Source organism: Gossypium hirsutum, chromosome D01 (assembly GCF_007990345.1).
Source record: "Gossypium hirsutum isolate 1008001.06 chromosome D01, Gossypium_hirsutum_v2.1, whole genome shotgun sequence".
NCBI classification, from domain to species: Eukaryota; Viridiplantae; Streptophyta; class Magnoliopsida; order Malvales; family Malvaceae; genus Gossypium; species Gossypium hirsutum.
In genome coordinates this window covers 1193043-1203688 of record NC_053437.1, presented here as the reverse complement: position 1 = coordinate 1203688, position 10646 = coordinate 1193043, and the positions used below count along the sequence as shown (strand labels likewise).

The 10646-nt window shown below is 32.3% G+C and overlaps 2 protein-coding genes across 2 annotated transcripts; both read right to left on the bottom strand.

The window, feature by feature from the left end:
* Positions 1 to 5854: 5854 nt before the first annotated feature.
* LOC107928811 (photosystem II repair protein PSB27-H1, chloroplastic) lies at positions 5855 to 6575 on the bottom strand. Its single transcript, XM_016860087.2, has one exon. It carries the CDS (start codon positions 6573 to 6575, stop codon positions 6054 to 6056), a length of 522 nt encoding a protein of 173 aa, XP_016715576.1. The 3' UTR covers positions 5855 to 6053.
* LOC121213702 (indole-3-acetic acid-amido synthetase GH3.10) lies at positions 5855 to 10408 on the bottom strand. The gene is made up of 4 exons (XM_041086657.1): positions 9995 to 10408; positions 9192 to 9293; positions 8273 to 9093; positions 5855 to 8109 (listed from the first exon to the last, which is right to left on the bottom strand). The coding sequence occupies exons 1-4, from the start codon at positions 10330 to 10332 to the stop codon at positions 7574 to 7576; spliced, it is 1797 nt and encodes a 598-aa protein (XP_040942591.1). The 5' UTR covers positions 10333 to 10408; the 3' UTR covers positions 5855 to 7573.
* Between the last annotated feature and the right edge of the window lie 238 nt (positions 10409 to 10646).

Below are 10646 nucleotides of genomic sequence, written 5' to 3'. Positions count from 1 at the left end.
AGACTAGCAATAGTATGAAAGTGACATATTTTTAGTTGTGGCATGTACTAGTGTGTCTACATAGTAAATATGTTAATTTCATATTACTTGGTCCTTGAATTGAATGTTGTTTAAATTTGAGCTTGCAAGCTTCACTTGTTATTTTATCATCTTATTCTTCTTCTGGTAAATCGATGATATGTATGGTTTTGCAAATTTAAAGTCTTTTATAGTGACTTTTGTACATATTTAAGTGACTTTTAAGCATGTGTTAGACATATCATGAATAAAGGGACTTACGAAAACATTTTGAAGTGTTTTGGGCATACTCAATAAGTCACGTCGCGTTCGCAGAATCGCAACATCGTGACCTCGTCACTTGACGTCGTGACATTGCATATCCCGCATTGTGACCTTGCTTGTAACACCCCTTACCCGAGACCATTTCCGGAGTCGATCATGAGGCGTTATCTAACTTAACTTACTAGTTCCAAGCATAAAAATTTGCTTTTAGAAATAATTTCACTATTCACAACAAAACTGTTCACTTGCGCGACTGTCACTAATTTAATTATAACTTGAGTTACGAAGCTCAAAATTTAAATCCGTAAATTTTACCTGAAACTAGACTCATATATATTCTTACCATAAAATTTTTAAAATTTTTGGTTTATCCAATTAGTACAGTTTATTCATTGAAGACTCCCCTGTTTCGCTGACCGACGGTTCTGACCACCACTCACTAAAAATAAATTATCTCACTGTACAGACTTTATATGGTGTTTCCGCTTGTTTCTATAGAAAATATACTCACTAAGGAATCTATACATATAAATTATAACTCTTAATTATTTCTGTGAAATTTTTAATGATTTTCTAAAGTCAGAACAGGAGACTTCAAAAATCATTCTGACCCTGTTTCACTAAAATTTAAATATCTCAAAATATAAAATTTCTTTGCCTACACTGTTTCTTTCATGTAAAAATAGACTTGATAAGATTTAATTCTATATTTCATTCACTCTCTAACTCCATTTCTACTATTTTTGGTGATTTTTCAAATTCACATCACTGCTGCTGTCTAAAAACTGCTTCTTTGCAAAATTTTTACTCTTTTATAGTTTCTTTGTTTTAGTTATCATTTAAGTATACATAACACCAAAACATATTCTTTACTAACCATTTCAATAGCTAATCTTTAGCCATATCATATGAACATACTCAAAATGAGTAAGTCTCTATACATGCCATAACTTTAAACGTTTTGAAATCACATAATACCGAGAAGTTTGTTGATAGTGTGATACGAGGCTCCGACGATCCCCAATTCGAGCAAGCTCAAAACACTATAAAACAATGGAAAGAAAGAAAGGTGTAAGCTACTAATAGCTTAGTAAGTTACATGTCAACAATAAGTACTCATTTAATAATTAACATTTTTAACATATAACTAATCAATACATTTCTTAGCAATTTCAATCACTTACACATGCACAATCTTACCAATTCACTTGCACATACATTTACACACTTAACCTTTATCACATATGCTCATTCTTTCAAATGTACCTGCATACACACTTCATTTCATGTTCACTTTAACTCATTATTAATCCCGTTGAACACTCGGAATATACACGGATTCGTAGAGAATTAGCACATAAATGCCACACTGATATGTAGCCGAAGTTACCACTAATATGTAACCGTAGCTACCACTGAATTGTAGCCGAAGCTACCACTGATCAATAACACTGGAAATGTCCACGGGCCTGCTCATACAAGCTGTCAGGTGTCTGCAACACATGCTAGATCACCCAACACCCGGGACTCACTGTAACATTGTAACACTGGTCTCTAGTGACATGTCACTTGTATCCATTTCTATTCGTAAGTTCAACCGGGAATTTACACTTAACACTTTATTCTAAACACTTTATCACTTGAATAATTCATGAACAATTTTCCTTCCACATTCAATATTAATTCACATATCAAATATAATTCACAATTTATAAAAATATATTGCTATTATTTACACGTAACTTACCTCGGATGCAAAACGACTATTTTTTGTAAATTAGTCGATAACCTTCTCTTTTCCCCAATCACTTCCACTATTTCTTCTTTCTTGACCTATATTAACACAATTTAATATATTTTATCAACATTCCATTCAAATACAATTCGTACACAATATTTTGACAAATTTACATTTTTTTCCATAACTTTTCAAAAATGACACTTTTGTCCTAAATCTCGTAAAAATAAAATTCACTAAATTCTTAAATTTCAAACCTCACTAAATCATATTTCATGCTCATAACAGCCCTCAATTTCACAAAATCACAACTTTATGCACACTTTACTATCTTTCACAATTTAGTCCTTTTTCAACATTTTTATCGAAATGTATCTAGTAAAACTCGTAATTAACACTTCAAACATTCATTATCTAACATCACTCATCAAATTAAAACTATATCATGAATGAGTCAATTTTTAAACTTTAATTCCATTTAAAATAAATGGTAGAAACCTGAAATTCAAGCTTCAATAAGCATAAAAATACGAAAATAATTAAAAACGGGGCAAGAAATCACTTACAATTGAGCTTAGAAAAATCAAGAACCCTAGCTATGGTAACATGGAATTTTTGGCAGCAAGCTCCAATTTTGAAGAAGATGAACACTTATTTTCATCTTATTTTGTCTTTTATTCAATTTTGACAAAAATGCCATTGATCCATTTACTTAGATATTTTTCTAGAATTACCCTTATGTGTCCATAACACTAATTTATGGTCTATTTACCACATAAACACTTCCAATTTCATGCAATAATTCAATTAAGTCATTTAATCACTAATTAGACACACTTTGCATTTTTTTCTCAATTTAGTTTTAGAAATTCAATTAGGCACTAAATCATTAAAATTTTCTATCCATATTTTCACACAATATTTCAATCAATTGGTAATTAATAAAAATTTTATAAAATTAAACTATTTCACTTCGGATTTGTGGTTACAAAACCACTGTTCCGATTAGGCCCTATTTTGGGCTATCACATTGCTACTCAGTAAGCCACATCACATGTCGCGCCACTGTATGACTCTGCACTAATTCAAGTCATTTTGACTTTTTGGGACTTGTTTTGAGTCCTGAACGTCTATTCAACTTCATATCAATTCTAAATATTTTTAAATTGATTCTAAAAATTTCAAATTGTCTAAATCATATCTTAATTATTTTAAAAAATGATTTAAACCCTAAATCCTTAATTAAAATTAAGATTTCTTACTGGTACTTACTTCAGTGGTATCTCCCATCTGTACCGATCATTTGAAAAGGGAAAGAAGTGTTACAATAGGTCTCTAGTCCCATCATGTATAGGTTTTGTACAATTTTTTGACCATTTATGCTTCGTACTAATTTAATTCTACTTCGTAAACTCTTGAACTTGCATTTGCTATTGTATGTATGTGATTGTATGATAAATTGTACTTGTAAAATCTATAAAAAAAATATATGTATTTTTACGTAAAAACTTAATATGTAATTTCATAAAAATCTAACGGACTAAATATTAAATCTACTTTTTTTCCTTCGTTCCTAATTGAAATAATATCTAAAATATAACAAGATTTAAATCAGAATCAATTTGAAACTAATTGAAGTATAATTTAGGTAAGATTAAGGTTGAACTTGAAAGACTAAAATCTAAAGAAATAGTATTTGTGTCGTTATGATTAAGTAAAAGTTGGAGAACCAAAAGAGAGAACATAGGTTCAAGTCTTGAAAATAACATTGTTCGGAGGGCTAGCCACGAACCCCAAACATAAACAATAAAAAAGATGTCAAAATTAAGATGATGATTGAACCAAACATCTCGTTTAACCCATAAATGTTTCAGGCACTAACATCTCCATTCTTTACATTTTTTTCGGAATTATAAGTAAATATTAATGACGGTTTCTGGTATTAAGTTTTAAAAGTATTATTAATTTTAAAATTTTTTAAGTGATTTAATTAAAACTTTCAAAATTTTTGGGACTTAATAAGAATTTCTAAAATTTTTAATTCAAATAATTTAGGATCATTAATTTTATATTTTTAGTAGGTCTAAATTGATAACAATGAGAATAAATGCTAATACCCGCAATAATTAATAGTAAAATAAAATTGTGTCAAACTAAAATAGATTAGCTAAACCTAAAAGGACTAAAACAAGAATTAGGCCCTTAATAGACGAAAGAAATGGGCCTAACTGCCCATCCATGTTTGGGTTGGATCTATTCATATCAAGAAATAACACTAAAATCAAAATGGGTTTTTGTAATTAATTCAAAGCAAAATAAGCCAGTTTAGTCGATTTTTTTGGATCTATTTTATTCTCATAATGATATTTTTTCCCTCCAACTTAAAGAAAAAAAAATTAGTTTTTCATTTCTTTTAGCTCTTAAATTTGTAATTTTTTTGTCAAATCATCCCGAAATGGATAGAAAAATTATCATTTGTTAACTTTGATGACGAGGCATACATATGGATTGCCATATGGATGACATGTTATCATTTAATTAAAATTTTTTAAAAATAATCAAATGCTAACAGTTATCCATGTGTATGCCACATCGGAAAAGTTATAAAATATTATTTTTTTCATCCATTTTGAGGTGATTTGACTGAAAATGCAAGTATAAAGGCTAGAAAAGGCAAAAAAATTAAATGAAAAGCTAAAATAATTTTTTTTAGCTCTTAAATTAGACAATAATTTTTTCATCCATGTTTGTAATATATTATAGGCATAAAGATAAATTTAGCTCTTAACTTTTATATCTTTTATCTGACTTTTTTTTTAGTTAAATTTGACCCTTAACATTTTTAAAAATAGTTGAATTTGACCATCAATCTATAAAAAAGAGTTGAATTGTTAGCTTTTAACAAAAATAATGACTAAAACATTAAAAAAATTTTAAAAATAACGACCAACGTGACAATTCACGTGTATTTCTTGCTAATATTTTTAAATTTTGAATTTTTTATTTTCATAAAATTTAAATTATTTATTGTTGTGACATATAATACAAATGATGTCATGTTAACATAAAGTACACGTGGACCGCTGCGCGATTTTCCACTCCAATATTGTTAAAAAATTATTGTTTTAGTCAATATTTTCATTAAAATAGTGATTTGATTTTTTTTTTGAAAGTTAACGGTTAAATTGACAAAGTATGTATAAAATCAAATCAAAATTTCATATATAGAATCGCACAAAATCAAAGTTTACGAATGATATTACACTTTGGATCAAAACTCATGTATAATTTTGATATTTATTTCATTATATAATTTATAACACATAAAAATTAAACTTATAATAATATATAATATTATAATGAAAACACTAAAAAGATGTTAAGATGCTTATATGTAAAAATTCAATAAATGACAAAATAAAAAATATTAAACATTAAATTAAAAATAATATAAATAGATATTTTAAATTGAAAAATAACATGAGCGGTTTCAAAATAGACTTGGTTAGCAATTTAAAATATATATGGGCTTATGTAAAAATTTAAGGCCATATTTCAGGCCGAGCGAAGTTTGGACAAACTTAAAGTATGTTAATATTATACTTAAACCTGACTCGAATTCGACCGGCCCAACCCATGAAGACTTCTAGATCGTATGCACCACTAATCAAAATTGATGTCAAGTAAATACTCAAATATAATTGTGATGGGTAAAGTGCGTGGGAGCTCCCTACATTATAAGGTTTGGATCAAATTAGTTCTCTTATTATTAAATGATCAATTTAAGGGACTAATTTAATCATATCCCTATAACAGAGGGATCTCTCATGTTCATCGAGCTAAGTGTGATGACCATTTTTATTTTTCAGCATTGAATTACAATAATATCATCATTTTTGTTCATAATTTACAAACTGAATCACCAATTTGCAAATTTGCAATCTCAAACTCAATAAAATTCAGTAACTATTTTAAGCCGTTAAAATCTCGAAAGTTTTAAGCAGCAAATCAACATGTGTGTTGATCCATTTCATCATCTTCCTCGCAACAAAGCTTTCTCGGCGGTATCCATCTCTTCAAGAATCCTCGCCTTTCTCTTCGCCGGAATCGGCGCCGTCGGCCCAAAGCTAATATAATGTCCCGAGACAGCATTCAATGCCGAATAAATCTCACGAAACGAAGGTCGACCCAACAAAGCTTTCTCCCTCCTGTACTTAGCCACCCAACTGTTCGACGTGTCTCTAAGCTCTGCCACCGCGGTGGCCACGTTAGGGTCGTTTTTGTCCATGTTGATGGTGTTCCTCACTTTGTTGATGACGTCGGAGGTCTCTTTTACGTACTCCTCATCGTCGGCTGCGAATGCCGGTGGTGGTGTCACTGGTAGAAGCGATGAAAGAGATAGTGTTGCGGTAGTGACGGCGGAAAGAGACAAGAAGTGGCGACGTGAAGGATGGTGGTGGTTTTGGTGCGGCAGAGGAGAGGGTGGTGGGGCGGCGGAGGTGGGGAGGAGGGGTTGGAGCTTGGGGGTAGGGGTTAGTAGCGATGGGGAAGCCATGGTTTTTGGGGGAGAAAGGGAAATTTGGGTGTTAGGTGCATGTAAAGGAGAAGTGGGTTAGTGCCACGTGGGCTTATCACCTTATCTAAAAATGAGTTTTAATGGTTGAAATGGTTCAATGATATCTCATATAGATTTTACCAATGTCCAAAGTGGCAAATAGATTTTGAGTCTTTAATTTCATGCAAGTGTTCCAAGTCTTAACCACAAGGATTCTTTTTCCATTTTCATCCATCCACTATGCTCACAAAAGTTGAAGTCTTGATTCAACTTTAATTTTGTTTACTTAATAATTATTGGTTTCGATTAATAATGTTGATATGGTAATCATGAAACTTTTAAAATTTAATCGTTATAGCTGATTGAGTCTTAGCTTAGTTGGCATCAGCTTTGTAAACGCATTATCCTCGTATTTAAAGGTTGGTGAGGAGTTATGGATAGTTTTAGACATTGTATCAAAAAACAAAGACCAAGAAACTATTGATTATGCTAAATTCGAGCTTAATAATACTCAGCTCGAACAACTCACTATTCTTATCAAGCTTTTTTTTAAATATATTTTAAATATCTTATATTATTAAGTTACATTATTACCCTTATTATATATTATTAATCTTAAGCTTAATTATCAAGTCCAGCTCAAGCTAAAAAATTGATGTTCGATTGAGTCAAGCTCTGAATTTCAAGTCGAGCTTAAGTTTAAGCTTAACAATATTCAAACTCGGCTCGATTCAATTATACCCTGATTTGAACTCATGCTTTTACCAATCTAATATCTTTCTTTATTGAGCAAACCAATAACTATCATAGTAATTTTTACAAGCAATTTATGATCAAACAATCACAACTCAAAAAGAAAAAGAAAATTTTCATATGATAAAAATTCAAATTTAGATTAATTGGATATCACTTTATAAGTTAAGAGTGAATAAGTCGCCCATCAATATAAATTCCCGCGTTAACATAAATAGAGTTGTTGTTATATTCTAGTTAACGCTTTAACCGTAAACTATGCTTCGAAACCTCTTAATAGTATAAAGATCAAGGATTTTAAGTAATGTCTCGTTATTAGTGCACCTTGGTATCTTAAATTGGCTGAGTGTCGCCCCATTCCCTATGAAATAATCCAAAATCTTGTTAAAAGCACCTCTTTCAACGATACAAAGCTCCAATGGTCCGATCGAGTTGGTCCGTCTTGACACGACGTAGCCGGGGTCAACAAATGAGGCATCCATTTCCCGACAACACTCGCAGAGGACCCGTTCCTCAACTTTGCCTTTGATCTCCCAATAGATCACGTAGTGGCCCGATTGATGCGTTAGTTTAGCATGGCTGGTGAAATCGACTAGCTCGGCTCTGTGTTTGCTCAGCAATTGGGAACCTTTTTCGACCACTAATTGAAGGTCTTTCTCAGTGTTTTTGTCGATGTTAATGACTAGTAATAGCTTTCTCCTACATATGAATTTCAATTTTGGGGTTTCGTTGTGAAATCCGCTCACTTCTACCACGTCTCCGAGTCTATATCTGTAAAGCCCTGCCAATTAATACATAGTAAACACAATTAATCTCGATCCTTCTAAAAAGGTTTCTAACTTCGGCCCTAAGTACCAATTAAATGCTTTTGAGTAAGTTGAGGGGGCAAAATATATATTAACCCTTAAATAAATATACTGAAAAAGAAAAAAAAAAGAACTTACCAGTAAAAGTAGTGAGAACAATCTCGTATTCTTGTCCAACCTTGACTTGGGAGAGTGGAACCGGGTCATCTTCAATGAAATCAACACTACCCGAACCCGAATATTGATCTTGTCTATAAAGAGGAATAAACTCGAAATACGAAAATGTGGGCATTACAGCAAAAGTGACCTTTTCGGGTTCCAAAGATGGATCCAAATTCACCCCGATCCAACTCTCCGTCGCCCCGTATTCGGCACTCACCAATGGCAACGAACCACAATAATGCCTTAGTTTCTTCAAGTAATGTTGCATGGATCCAGTCATTATAGAGTAAACGTATTTAGCATTCGGCCAAAGTTTAGGTACCAAACCGAACCAATCCGAGCCTTGTAAGCCCTTGCAAATAGCTTCAATCCTCGAGGCTAAACTTGGGTTCGGTTCGATTATGTCCAACACGGCTTTCCGCATCTTCGGCAACGTTATTTTCGAGCTAACATTGCCTTCTTTGATGTCTTTGCATATATCTTCCCACTGTTCTTCGAACGAGGAGAAGGCTTGGACCATACTGTAAGCGAAAGTCGAGGTAATGCACTCAATCTCTTTGCGAAAGAAGAGGCCGAGTAAGAGGTGACAATACGTTGTTTGTTTGTAGTCCCCATTCGAGATCACCTCGTGGGGACTACAAGTGAACAACTTTATTTTCTCTTGTTTGATTCTGAATTCTTCACTGGCAAAAATGTGCGTCGTTGCCGTTCCAGCCATTAGTCCTCCTCTTGTTTTGAACCTTTTGCTACTGTATATGAACTCTAAGATCCTTCCATTGCTTCGTGTTGGGTACACCCTGTAAAACACATAACGAATGTTATCGTAATCAATTATAATATATAATATCGAGTCGTCCCCAAGTAGGGATTTAATGGAAAGAGGTGAAGGGAGGACGTTGATCTATATGCTGCTGCTAATCGGTAGATCTGCAAAGTTGTCTCCGAGTTATGACGGGTAAATGGTATGAACTTTTGTCGACCTTCGGTGGTACCGGAGCTGCAAACGAGAAACGTAAGTAAATTTTATTTAGATTAAACGACGAAAATAATAATGATATTTTATTTAAATTTAATACGAAAAAATCATCTGCAAAATATAGAGGAGTAGATTTTGAAATATACTCATTTTTTGGGTAATAAAAGAAGGTTCCAAAGGACAGAAAGTACATTCATGATATTAAGTGAAATAAAGTCTTTGTACCAAACTCTCTTAGCATCATTATAGTAAGGCAACTTTGATTAATACTTTTAGAGAATAAAAAAATCCCGAAACTCAACTAGATTAACTCGAATCTAAACTTGTTTCAACTTGATTTAATCATAAAAAATTAACAACTTGAACCAGTTGAATTTAAACTTAAATTGACTCATAAGCAAAACTTATTTGAGCAATAACCAATTTAAGCTCAAAATCACTCGAATATGAAGTGATTAGAACACGAAGATGAAACTACACAAACCAAAAACGATAAAAACCCAAAACAGACCAAAAAAAACATAAGCACAAGAACCACTCTTTTGAACACAAAGCCAATACCATGTTTTAATTAAGAAACTGAATTTGTTTCAACATTATCTTAAAGATATAACATGGACATAAAAAAAAAAAAAGAGAGATCGATATCTTTACAGTACACTTTAAGACAAGGCTCATGAATGTAAGCCATGTTTTGTCCCAAAGCTGAACAATGTCCTTACCTTAGAGAGAGAGTGGTAATAGGATGTTGGGTAAGAATAGGAGAAGTGTCCCCATCTGCAATTCGTTGAATGAGAGGCTCTAAATCTTCATGGGAAACTAAAGGTACCAAAGAAGTGTAAAGCGATTCCATTTCACATGCATCCATCTCTCGAATATCCAAATCCTTGTCCCCGAACCATTTCTTTAAGTACTCGACGTCGCGGTTCAACTCGAGGATCTGGCGAAGGGTTTCTCTTTGAACCGTGGCGACGTTGGTTGATATGGTGTCGAACCAACGGATAATGTCGTGATCATTGGAGCAACCATTGCCATTGCCATTGCTAGCTTCAGCTTCCATAAAGGGACAGAAAAGAAAAGAAACGAAACGAAAGGTAGCAAGTAAAATGAAAACGTTGGTTGTTATGGCAACTTGAAGAATTAAAAAAAAAACTTTGGCATGGTGGTTATTATATTATTAGGGTAAATTACACTCAATGTCACTAAATTATTAGTAAATTTATATTTTAGTCACTTAATTTTAAAAAATTACAAAATGATCACTAAATTATTCAAAAGTTTTCATTTAAATCAGTAAACTATTCAAAAGTTTTTATTTATGTCATTGAGTTGTTAAGTTTTTTTTTTAAAGTTCGATTAGTGAGCTACAAGTGA